This window comes from Tauraco erythrolophus, chromosome Z (assembly GCF_009769465.1).
Source record: "Tauraco erythrolophus isolate bTauEry1 chromosome Z, bTauEry1.pri, whole genome shotgun sequence".
In the NCBI taxonomy this organism is placed as follows: Eukaryota; Metazoa; Chordata; class Aves; order Musophagiformes; family Musophagidae; genus Tauraco; species Tauraco erythrolophus.
Window position 1 is genome coordinate 82,408,110 of NC_141496.1, and position 13,076 is coordinate 82,421,185.

The window sequence follows — 13,076 nt, forward strand, 5'->3', positions numbered from 1 at the left end:
AACCGTCAACTGCCAATCCTAGCTATCTACAGACCCTGCTGGCAGCTGGTTATGAACGCATCATTCTTGCTATTATTTGGAAAATGAAAGCAACCAGAAACAATGGACTGTTTCCTAAGAGTCAATACAGTTTTACAGTTGTTCTGTAAACCTTATGCTTCAGTATCAACGTTCAGCTCAAATTATCTAAGCAGAAAACAAGTGAGAACGAAGTGATTAAAATCATCAGGCTTGGTGGTTCTCCATACTTCTGATGGGGCTTTTCTGTAAATAAAATGAAGCACAAAGTATAACTATTGGATTCCTATCTCTAACAATTTATGCAACTCTGCTTCACTCCATCAAAGTAATCAGATTCAGGCTGATATGAATAAGAACATATGCAAAGCACTTCATTCTGCTCTCCACTGAGCATTCTCTAGGGGCCTCAGTTGCATGATGATTTTGTCGGCATCACTGAGGGTAGTATTTATCTACAGGGTGCGAAAAACTGTCCTGACTGAAAAAAAAAAACCACTAAGTTCTTCCTTCAGTAGGGAACAACAGCACATTTCCACACATTTCTGCTGCAGGAATTAAAGAACAGAGGGAGAATTTGAAAGGTGGCTTTAAATTACTTTAGTGCCTGCTGATTATCAGTTCATGGAATAGGAAATTCACAGGCTAGTGAAAGAACACCTACAAAATATCTGGAAATTAAGGATAAGCATCGAAATTTCTTCACTGGCGAATTTCAGTTTTATGGTGAGACAAAAAACATTCCATCAGCTCTGTCCAAACAGGAAACTCCCAGTGCAACTAATTTCTGCCCTGGATCCATCTTTATTTACTATTTTTCCTTTCTTACTGCTGCAGTAGCTGTACAGGGACCACAGCAGGGCAAAGAACAGTTCCGAGACTTGCCATACTAGGCCTTTTACTATCAGAAAATGTCTTCAAAAGCTACTCGAGAACCTGCGAGTGCTTGCTTTGATCCCAGTTGTGGCACAGTCTGTAAAATGGAAATGAAAAAGAAACCTTCAAAAGCAGCCGTAACACCCTGAACACTAACAGACTTGTATGTGATTGCTCTAAATGTAGCTTTGTGCTGGAGCGGAACCAAACTTGTCCTCAGATCAGAGGAAAAGCCCTTTTATTGCCCTTTTGTTTAATACTCTTTTTATTCTTTAAATATTTTCCATTAGTTGACGTTTCATCATTAACCTTATTCATGTCCAAAAAGGCGGCCAAATTCAGATCTCAGTTACACCAATGGAAAACCAGAATAACAACATAAAATATCATTATTCTAGCTTTACACTAGAATAAAATGAAATGAAACTGTATTCTGGCTGGCTATCGTGTCACACCAAAATAAATCTAACGTAAACGCCACTTTACAGTCATGAAGCTTCACTAAGACGGCTCAAGCTGAGCACTAAAAGACCTGGCATTTTATCCACCCGGATCTGAACACAGCTCACAAGTGTGACTGCCCACATTCCAGAGACCCACTGCTCTGACAGGACCACTGTGCAAGGTAAAAGGCTGAAGACACCACACTTTTCCTGCAACATGACACACTGAATCAAAAGGTTCTAACGCTCGCATTTTAAAAAAGAGAGAACATCAGTCTCGTCCTACCTCAAAAAAAACCCTCTAGGTGTCAGATGTCAAATTTACTTAACATTTCCTTTGGAAAAACATTTCTGTTTGTGATTTCAAGTTTCTTAGTGTGAATGAATAACTTTTCAATACTCCTTTACATTACTTTGGGCTATATGTTTTCTTCCCATCTTTCTTCTGTTGTTCGGCTGTCCACCTCCTGCGCCTTTCTGCTTATCCTTCTGAACATCAGCATTTTGGTCTCTCTTTGTAGCCAACAGCATATTCCGCTATGTTGCTTTGCTCACTGCTAAATACTGTGTTACATCTTGCTGCTTTTACGTTCCATATTAGCTTTCACATCCTCTGTCTCTTCTTTCAAGAACTCCTCTTGGTCCAAGCACTATGTACTTTGTGGTCTTCACCGTTTCCTTTTTCCAGTTCTTACCAGCATCCATACTCACCAGACCCTGAAAAGTGCTCCTTAAAAAAATTCTGGGAAAAATAGATCTCTTCTGCAGTCTCTAGTGGGAATATGTTGAAATTGTTCCTTAGTCTAACACCTTCTCTCTTGGCTGGAGCTCACTGATACTTAATGAGTCCAACTCTACCCCTTTGGTCTGCAAGCCTGAGACATACCTGATTTAGAAGACTAAAATCTGTATTGATTAACCAAAACATTACCAACTAATAAATCAACTAATATTCTAATTAACTAATAGACACACCAGTTTTACTAAATTACAGTGATACAATTTTGCACTCTGTTACACAGCTATTACAAAGCTATTATCACAAATCTTACGACTCACATACTTTCAGTTTTATTATCCTTTCCCATCTGTAACACATAGTACTAGGGTGCATTTTTACGTGAAGTCTTCTGGATATGGACCTGGTGAAGAGTCCAGTGAGTTATCCAAAGTGGCTGTCTGATGTCCTGGTGGGCTTGGACATGCAGGTCAACTTCACTACTATCTGTGGTCATCTGCACTCATACTGTTGGAGCAGAAGTCCCCTTCATTCTTTAACTGATCTTAGTTTTTCTTCCCCCGTTTCTTTTCCCTGTATTTGCAACCACCTTTTCACTGCCCTTGTACCTCCCTTTAGCTACGTAAATTCCTCTTACAGAAGCAACCTGCCTTAAATTACTTTTTCCTCATTGGTCCCAATTCTGCTACATCCATACCCAAAGATACTGTTCTGGCAAAGAACAAAGACACCGTGGCAGTCTTGGTCTTTGCAGGGTATTGCAGATACAGTTGCGTAGGTACAGGTGGCGTTGCAAGTACTTGCATCCCAAGTATCTGGTTCATACTGGAAAAACATTGTTCTCCTTGTAACTTGCTATCACTCCAGTTGTGTGTTGATTCCTTTACCTAGTTCCTCTTATGCACAAGCAGTTTCTTACCTGTCTTTCAGCAGTCTTAATCAGCCTCCTGGTTCCTTCAGCTAGTTATGAGGCCTTGTGCTCCAGCAGGAACCTTTGCTCTGAGAGGAAAAATAAAGCAGGTGGGAAAGGTACAGTGTCTGCAGGGGTCTCAGAGATGCTGGTGGCTGCCCTGCTGCCAAAAATCTCACACACACGCATTCCTCTAGGACAATTTTTCTAAAAGACATCTATCCTTCCTATAGACTTCCTGATCTCTGAGGTAATACGCGTAAAAAATGTTTTCCCTGTTATTTCGTTAAGAAAAAGTAAACAGACAGAGACAGGCGCTGGAACATGAAAACCAGAGCTCGCCCGCCCGGAACGCAGGCCTGTCCCCGTGAAGGAAGGGGAATACCCAGGAGGTGCCCAGCTCTGGCTCGGCGGCCGCCCAACTCCTCGGCTGTGATGCCACCTGGTGGGAAAGCCGCTACCTCCATTTCCCGGGAAAAGGCCGGCGGCGGCTCCCGCCCATCCCGCGCCGGGCAGCAGCCTGCGAGAAGCACGCTGAAGGCGGGCCCCGCTGCGGGCTGCCCCTCTCCTGAGCGGTGAGCGCGGGAGGGGCCACCGCCGCCGGCGAGCCGCAGCCGCCGGCACGTTGCCTCCGCGCAGCGCCCGACCCTCCCGCCCCGCGCCGCCTGACCGCAGGGCACGACGGCCGGGAGGCGCCGTCCTGCCCCCGCAGCACCCGCTGGGAGGTGCGGCGCGCCAGCCGGGAAGGGATTCATCCCGCCGGACGGGACGGGACCGACCCCGGCCCCGCCTCACCTCCGTGCGGCTGCCGCATTGTCTGAAACCCAAAGCGACTCTATAGCCTCCCTCCCAGGCACCCTTTCAGCCCCGCTGTCCTCCAATAGGCACCAGCGCGACGCGCGGCAAGCCAATGAAAAGGCTCTCCACCGTTTAGTCCCGCCCCGTCCGCCAATGAGCGCGCTCGTCACCTGCCCAGCGTTTGCTGCTGGCCAATGAGATGGAGGCGCGGGGCGCGTCCTTGAGGGCGCGGTTTGGGTGGGCTGAGTGGGGAAGATGGCGCTGGCGGGGAAATGGAGCCTGGATTCCTGTCAGCGCGGGACCGGCGGCCGGCAGCGGGCCGTGAGGAGCGCTGAGGTGCGCCCCTGCTTCATCGAGGGCTCCATCGTCAGAATCTTCATGGAGAACTTTCTGTGAGTGAGCCATGGGCGCTTTCTCCTCCCCAGTGGCGGCGGCCGCCGTTGGCCGCGGGGAGCTGGCGGGCGCTAGCAGTGGCCAGCCTGGGCGGCCTCGGCTTCCCCCCGCTTCCCGCCCCGCTTTCGAGCGGGTGCGGGGCCGAGGGGCTGGCGGTGAAGCCGGGAGGGCCAGACCCCGAGCAGGTGAGGCGGGGGCGCGCCCGCGGCGCCGTCCGCCGCCGCGGAGCGAGGAGGGACCCTCGGTTAACGGGCGGGCTGGGGTACCGCATGAGGGAGCGCGTGAAACTTTTTTTTCCTCTGGAAGGCGCTGCCGTGCTCGGAGCGGGGAGGGAACCCGCTGTGCGGGTTCTCAGCGCCGCGTCGCTTCCGTAGGGGCGCGTTCCCCCGGGGTCGTGCCGGCCCTGCTTCCTCTGAGGCGGTGGCTCCTGTTGTCCGTGTCAGCCTCCGCGTGCTTCTTGTCTCCCAGTTAGGTGACTGTCGAGCAGTGGAGGAGGGGAGAGTGCAGAAGGTGTTCACAGGGCTGCAGAGACAGCCCGGCAGAACCGTTAGCACCAAGTGTCGGGGGTGTTGTCTTGGGCACGTGTTTTCTTCAGCGCTCGAGTGTTGGGAATAACGTTCCGTTTGAAGCAATTACTGCTACACGTTGTCAGGCCGTTTTCTTGTGGCTGGTGTTCTGGTAGCTCCGTGTCAGCCTTGAAAACAGTTCTGAGTGGTGTAGTTTATGGTCACGCTACAGATGTCAAATAAAGCTTCACGTACGGTAGCTTGAGCCTCAGCATTAAGGGTTCAACTACCTTCCTTTTCAAGAGTACGTGGATTTTGTTATTGTCTCATCATTAACTGCTTTTTGATGTTTTTCGGTGTTGGTGTCTCAGATCTTCTCTCTGTGTTCGATACAGTGCAGGAACAGAACATCAGGTGGTGGAGTTTGTTATAACAAATTTGGGATGTTAATGATCATACCAGAATTAATGCTTTTTCTTGTGTTTGCAAATTCCAGGCCTTCATCTCTTCCTGCAGTGGCTATTGCAGTAGGCATGTTGGATGAAAGATATCTCATGTAATTAAAAAAAAAAAAATCACTGGTAACAGGCTCATGTTTTAGGTTCTTGTAACTCGAGAAAGCTACTGAATGATGTATCAAAACAGAGTTCTACAGGCTTCTTGCAGAGCTTAAGAGCCAAGTATGTTGTACGGGTCAGACAAGTGAAATCTCCTTCTGTGAGTGTGGTGCAGCAGACAGATAAAGTTAAATGTAGCAGACTCAGCTGAATTCCCTCAGTTTTCTTTCTGTGGATTGCTGGGTTTTTTTTATATGTAAAATAATATGATGTCGTGGTAAAGTTGATAGAAATTGTCATTATGTGGCTGGATTTCATTCTTTATAATAATTTGTTTTGAAGAAAGTTGTTATGAGTACCCAGTTTTCACTCTGAGACATTCTTGCAAAATAGTATTTGAGGATTGAGTTTAGATTTGGTAAGATTGTTTATCAGTAAAATCATGAAGTGTTTTTAAGCAAGTAATTTTTTTTTTGGAGGTGACATAGTGTTTATAAGGTTCAAAAATCATTGTACTTTCTAGAACCTACGACACCTGTGAAGTACGTCCAGGACCCAATCTGAACATGATTGTAGGTGCTAATGGAACGGGAAAGTCAAGCATTGTTTGTGCCATCTGCCTGGGACTGGCTGGGAAACCTTCTTTCATAGGGCGAGCTGATAAGGTAACTATGAACTTCTGTAATTTTCACATTTAATCTGAATTTTGTTAAGAACCCTGTCCAGCAGAGGAGGAGGAAAAGGACTGTGTTCCTTGATTTGCTTTATTTTTATAAAAAATAAAGTGTCCAAGTGGTAGAATAACCTGATTCAGAGACAAGGGCTTTTACCAAAGGGGTTTTGTCTTACTTAACTACTTTGTTGTCTTGGCTGAATTATGACGTGGAAACACCTGAATATACTGGAACCTGAATAGACTAGCAGTTGTATTTTAAGATGTCTAAGCTGCCACAGTGGGGTAGGAAAATGCCACCTAATGTATAAATAATATTTGATTGGAAATACTAACTAAAGGAGAAATAAAAAAAAAAAAGTCCAGCTTAAATTTCCAAATATATAAAACTATATATAACCTGTAGACATAACATATCCTTAATGTGTCTGAGAATTTATGTAAGAGCATAGAGCCACTGATCTTTGATTTAATGGAAGTTGGATTGGTTTGTGTTGTTCTACTATTATTTATGGTTTTGGCTCCTGAGAGATCATGTGTTGATGTTATCGTAGGAAGTTTGTATTGTCAAATTTTAAGTTTTGTTCTTGCTTTTTTGGTTATCCTGGTTGGATGGAATATTTTTCAGTAGATCTTTGGAGCACTGACTCTGGGTATCTAAATGATTGTACATGTTCTCTGGTTGCAGCTCTGTCTTGAGCAAATGTGAATATGGAAATTGACTGCATGGCAGCACTGTGTGTTGGAATTTTTATTGGCTTTTCATGCTTATGTATTTTTATACTATTAGAATTCACAGTTCTAATAGTGCGGATATTTGGTAACATCTTTCATTTGTGTTGCTCTTGTTCACCGAATTCATGAGAACTTCTTCCTCTCTGGATCTGCTGATTATAATTTGTACAGTTTTGGAGATTGAAATTGATGAGAAATTGGTAACCTGTGGAGGAAGTTCTAATGCTGCTGGTTAATGAGGAAGATAATAGTGTCTTCCTTTCGTTAGTACACAGCCAAAATAAATTTTGGTTTTAATTGTAAATTTTCAATAAAATTCCATTACAGCATATCTATTATACAAGTGTCTATTTTTGTAATAGATTACATTTTATCATACACCGTTATTTTGCAATAATAACTTCTGTAATTAATTTTGTAGGTTGGTCTCTTTGTAAAGCAGGGATGCTTGAAAGGTGTAGTAGAAATTGAACTGTAAGTAGTAAAATTGTATTTCCTTCTGCATTTTTAATTAGATTGTTTTCCCACACAGTCATTCACAAAGTTGTGAAAAAAAATCTGGTGTACAGAGGTCTGTCTTTAAGCTGGTCATTGGTTGTGTGGGTTTTTTTTTTCACCCAGACTTCAAAATTTTAAGGTTAAATAATTACCACACAAGAAATAACCAGTGATGACGGATCTTGATTTTGCTTTCAAAAGCATTTTACTTTGCACAAAGAATATATAGATAAAGATTGATGCATGTGGTGTGTTTAGCTTTCGATTACATTTGAGGTTCTGATCATTCAGATACAGTCAGTACTACCATCATGATATAGTGATTGGAAATTATTTTTAAAGAAGAAAAGGAGAAAAATAAAGATAGTCTACATTTTAAAACCAAATGTTCTGCCTTCACTTTCTTATACTGATACTACTGGTGTGAGGGGCTCCTCTACATTCTTACTGAAAACTTCACATAATGAAACAGAAGGGGAAAAAAAAAAGTAGATCTGATTAATTCCCACTAATGCAGTCTTCTAGGTAAGCTTTTGCCAAACAGAGCAACTGGAAGTCATTTGGACTTGCTTTGTAAAATTCCATCAGTAACTTGTGGTTACAGGGCAGTATTACATAATTCCTGTAAGTAGGTTTGTTGGGGTTTTTTTTGACGACTGAGGAGAGACTATCCCCATGAAGTTCCTAAATGGATGCTTTTTTTGTGGAGATCTTAACATGAAGCTGCAATAGCACTGGCGGTTTTGATAAGGCTTAACCTGATCTGTATGCTTGAACTAAATAGAACGTAGAACTAATCAATTGATTCAGAGCCCGAGTTAGTTTGTATAACAACTGACCACCCTGATCAGATTGTGTAAAAAGAAAATTGTGTTAAGGAAAAAAGATACACTGAAACAGGTCTCTGAAAAAATCCTATCGGCTTTTGTTCTTGTGGGAGTAATCGAGTAAGACATTCTTTGGAGACTGGCCAAGCAATGGATCAGGAGGTAGGATGTCTTTCTGGTAGACAGTGTGGTTGTTTCAGCATAGATGCACCCTGCTGTTGAGTCTGAAGAGCGACTTGCAGTATGTGAAGACTTAGCATTTTTGCTACTGTTGTGGTTGTAATTCAGTCCTTTGTCCAATTGGCGGAAAATATTTCACTGCAACATCCATGGTGAGAGAGCAATGATGCAGAAGATTGCTTTTTGACAGAAATTTTAAAATTTGAGTTCTCTAAGCGAACAGTGTCTTGGTTGCATTTGACCCTTGGATTGTAACTAAAACCAAGAGTTACAGTAGTAAAAAGTCCTTAATTTGATAAAAGTAAGGAGCATGGCATTGCAGGTCTTTTGAAGGAAGTCTAGTATTTCAAAATAAAATAGTAGATACTTGTGAGGAAATAATCATACAATCTTGAAGTAGGCTCATATCCCTATGGCACTTATTCCAAACACTGGAAGCTGTTGAATTACTCATTTCTGCTTTGACTTGCGTTCTTAAGTCTCCTAAGGTACACGGCCTCCAAACTGTGCTGAGCCCTTATCTTCCACCTTAAACAATGTGCTGACTGAACAGGCACTAGGCAATTTCTAAATCAGAATGGTGACCAAAATTTCAAGAGTTTGAGTGTCTCATTGCTCGTTTGTTATTGATGCATCTTAACCAGATGAAAATTTTGAAGATAAGTGTTGAGCTAGAGAACTAAGTGGACAACTGGTGCATCTTTGCTGTTCTTTAAAAGCAGAAAATGAAAACAAATTAGTATTTTTCATACCGTATGATACTAATTTTATTCCCAAGTGGAATGTGTGTACACAGTTTATTGCTGTAGCTCTGTACACTAATATTTTTCACTTTAAAGGCATAGCATTAGTGTGTACCTCCTGCATACCAATTTACTAAATGTCTTATTAAAAAAATACACTTTTATTCACATCTGAAACAACTTGTAAATGTTTCATACGTTCAGCACGAGTATGTAATTTATACAGATAACTTCCTCTGAGTTAAGATTTGCAAATATTCTTCATGTCTTCTGTGTGAGATTAATTCATCACTGGATGTTTTCCGAAGCATAAAATGTGCATCTGCTGCTACTATCCAGTTAATTTAATATAAATGTTTAGATATCTTAAAGTTTTAATACCATAAGTCTAACATACTTTGACAGTTGGTAACCTTTGTGTATTCGTGTTCTCACACTTCTTTTTATTAATCAGGTCCAAGACACCTGACAATATCATTATCACACGTGAGATTCATGTGGTGAACAACACATCAACATGGTTTATCAACAGTAAGCCAGCAACCCTGAAAACAGTAGAAGAGCAGATTGCAGCATTAAACATCCAGGTGGACAATTTGTGCCAGTTTCTTCCTCAGGTATGAATGAATTTTGAAAGACAATGGGTGCAAATGGAGTGCTGTGTTTTGAGAGGGTTTTGTCTCTCCTTAGCTTTTGTGGAACTTCAGCAGTTCCGTGGGACAGCAGCACAAAGAATGAGAGGGATGAGGTAGCCATACTGGTGTGATGGTGAAAGAAAGGAGGAACTGTGTGACTCTTGAGGCTCACCAAGTGGACAGTTTTGTACCTGCTGTTAGCTGACACTGAAAGGAAAGCTACTGGCATTCCCCATGTTGGTGTTTGAGTAGCCCTGTCTGTGCTGCTCTAGAGATTTTCTTAAACAATAAATCCATAGGGAGATTTTTATAAGGTCTTGAGATCTAGCACTGTCTCTATACCTTTACCTTTGCGGTTCCTGTAGCTCTGGATCCCTGACTTTCCCAGTTAGTCCCTGCATGCACATTTCTCTGGTTATATCCAGTCAGTTCCTGAGGATTGTATCCTGTACGTGGTAAGTGAATAAGAAGATTTCTTTCTCAAAAAGACAGAAAGCAGTCCTTCTGAAGGAAGGACTACAGTTGCAACAGAGACTGCTACAGAGCCTTTTTGGTAACATCTGTGGTTCAACAATTTCTTGAGCAAAGCATAGGACTTAAAGATATTTAGGATCAGATTACGTAACAGTAGAATCATCCTGATGGAAAATAGCTACTACAGGAGAGAGAAGATTAAAGAACACTACAGGCAGTTTCCATATCTGAGTCCATGCTCAGGCGTGTCAGGATTTCGGTGCAGGTAACTAAGTTGCCTCACAATCGCACCTTAAAAAAAAGTTATGGCGAGTTCCTTCCTAAGACCTTCCCAGTTCATGTGGTTCATCAGGGATGGCAGTAAAAGGAAACCTTACCAGAGCCTAGCCAGTCATGGGTTTATTTTTCTATTCAAGGAGAAGCACGTTCAAGAAGATGTGCTGAAAAACATTAAAATTTAGAAAGTTAATATTACAGAAACAAATATTCTTTTTTTTTTGTTTCTTCATTTACATATTCACAGTTTTTGTGTAGAGCAGAACTTTCTGCATGCTCTGCCAACATAACTTCTGTATTTAAAGCAGCTTTTTTCTTTAGTTCATAAATATCACTTTAGTGAATATTATTACTGTGTTGAAAATTTTTTAGTTTAGTTGCTCTCTGCTGCTGTAGTAAGACAAGCACGCCTTTCATTCCAGTCTTGGTTTTGAGCTGTTCCTCTGCCTTCGACAGCAGCAATGCTTCCTTATACCATTTGCTGCCAGCTTTAGTATTAACTTCTACATTTCTTAACGGTTGAGTTAATGATAGCATTTATACTGGGAAGGCATAGCCTCAGCAGCTGGAGACCCAGTGTTAAGAGTACAGTAGAATAAAACCTTTAATTGTCTGTATTGTCTTGTTCAGAAGAATGATTGCAAATTCAAAAAGAATGAACCAACCCATGTCCTCAACAGCTACCCTCAAAAGCTGCCAAACAGCCAAGAAGAGCTAAGGTTTGAGCTTGAGTTATTCCCGAACAGCTCCAAGAAAACCGTGTATGAGATCTTACAAGTGTTCAGGAGGGTTTGGTTGTTAGTCTGTGAGTTGGTCATCCTATGCTTAACTAACTATGCCAGAGCTGTCTGGCATAGAACTGTAAGTCAGGTGATGTTTGTGAGAAGTAAGTTGTGGTGCTTAAATCCAGTATTCATGTATTGCACTGGTGTCACTAATACTGGATTTTGTAATTGTTTTTTTTATTTTGTAGGAGAAAGTTGGAGAATTTGCAAGACTGAGTAAGATTGAGTTGCTTGAAGCCACCGAAAAATCCATTGGTCCTCCAGAAATGTACCAATTTCACTGTGAACTGAAAAACTTTAGAGAAAAGGAAAGAGAACTGGAGGTAAGAATGCGCTTTATAGAGACAGAGAGCAGTGACTGCAGGGAAATTAGCATAATAAAATTTAACATGAGATGTTACGGAATTAGAAGGTGGTATTTATTTATAAAGTCTCTGGTAAGTTTGTTTTACCAAGTCGTGCTCATCTTCTCTCATCATTCGTTTACTCTGACACTCACATGCTTGTAAGCATGAAGACACGTGTGCAAGTCATCTGGACACAGGACAAGTGATGCCTGTTGTCAAGTACTTCTCACTTCTCTGGGATTCTTGACTGGCAGCAACTTTTCTGGAGAGATCTCTTATGCCTTTTAGAAGTCATCAGCTGTTACAGAGTGGTCCTTTGCTTTAATCTTGCTGACTTCAAGTTCCATAAATTATGGATGAGATTGTTGCCTGCTACTTGTTTTTCCTGGTTTGGAATATTAAGAGACAAAGAGGAAAAGAGAGTGTGTGCAATAAGCTGCAACCTTGTTGCCATCCCGATTTTAGGGTACCTGGTCTTTCCCTGACAGTAACTTGAACTGTGGTTTTACCAGAGTGCAGGCGTAGTGATCTTTGCAGAAATAACATGTTCCTTGCTGTTACTGCTGGAAATGGTGTCCTGGGAGCAGTGTCTGTTGTTAGCCATACAGGCTTTTCTTTTAATCCTTGATTCTACTCTTTCTTCGTGTGCTTGTGCACGTGCATGCGTTTCCTTTCATACGTACTACATTCACATACCAACCATAATGTTTCTGTGACAAATCTCTACAAGATCTGAAACAAACATTTTTGCTACTTACATTTATCAAAACCAGTTGTGGTGATTTAAAAATATCTAGATTAATAGAGGCTTGAGCTGTAGGGAATAACTTCCTGAGAAAATGGAAAAAAAATATTTTTTTCTTCAGATTAAGAGATTTCTGTTTAAATTAGATTTGTTTCCGTGGAAAGTATGTGATAAATGTACTTGAGAAAGGTGGACAACTATTCCTAGTTGCGTTGTTCCCCTCTAATTATTGCTGGACTAAAATGTCCTCTCTAGTGTTAAATTTATGCCTTAATGTACAGGTAAGATGTGGACTATTCCTGAAGTGTGTTTTCACAAAGTGGATACTGTAAAACATTAAAATGTATATTCTTGCAGAATTTGTGCAGAGAGAAGAGTAACTCTTTGGAGAAAATGAGGCAGATGGTTGAACGATACAGACAAGATGTTGAGAGATATCATGAGCGGAAGCGCCATCTAGATTTAATTGAGATGCTTGAGAGGAAGAAGCCTTGGGTGGTAAGTTTTTATTTTCAAAATTTTTTTTACTTAACTCATTTGTTCTAATACTGCAATATTAGAAATATGCCGAAAGTTTCTTTCAACGAGATTTGACCAGAGTAACTTGAACATCATTACAATTGCTTGGTGCTAACAGGCCAGGGGTCTTGAAATACTGTTCTTGGCTAACTTTGATCAGCGGTTTGCTTGCATACGTAGCTGGATTGAAGAATTTGCTCAAGAAGTAACTTACATAATTACTGCCCAATTAGGAAAGCCAATGATATGGGCTAAGAGCAGTACTCCTTTTAGTCCTTCCAGACACATCTGGCTTAATTTAAGCTGTATCTAGCCAGTTCCACTTGCTTCTTCCAGCTGTAGCTTTTTCTTTTTTTTTTTTTTTTTTGTTCAGAATGTATTTGGGATTTTTTGGTTTGG

At 41.7% G+C, this 13,076-nt stretch overlaps 1 protein-coding gene across 2 annotated transcripts in view; it reads left to right on the forward strand.

The window, feature by feature from the left end:
• Window positions 1–4,063: 4,063 nt before the first annotated feature.
• Window positions 4,064–13,076, forward strand: part of SMC5 (structural maintenance of chromosomes 5) — a 56,589-nt gene continuing 47,576 nt past the window's right edge. The window contains exons 1-6 of one of the 2 annotated variants that reach the window (XM_086628866.1): window positions 4,064–4,176; window positions 5,764–5,905; window positions 7,070–7,122; window positions 9,351–9,513; window positions 11,255–11,389; window positions 12,516–12,656. In XM_086628866.1, the coding sequence (XP_086484992.1) occupies window positions 4,163–4,176; window positions 5,764–5,905; window positions 7,070–7,122; window positions 9,351–9,513; window positions 11,255–11,389; window positions 12,516–12,656 (648 nt within the window). In that variant the 5' untranslated portion in view covers window positions 4,064–4,162. The remainder of the gene's footprint in view (window positions 4,177–5,763; window positions 5,906–7,069; window positions 7,123–9,350; window positions 9,514–11,254; window positions 11,390–12,515; window positions 12,657–13,076) is intronic. The other variant, XM_086628865.1, reaches the window with a different exon arrangement.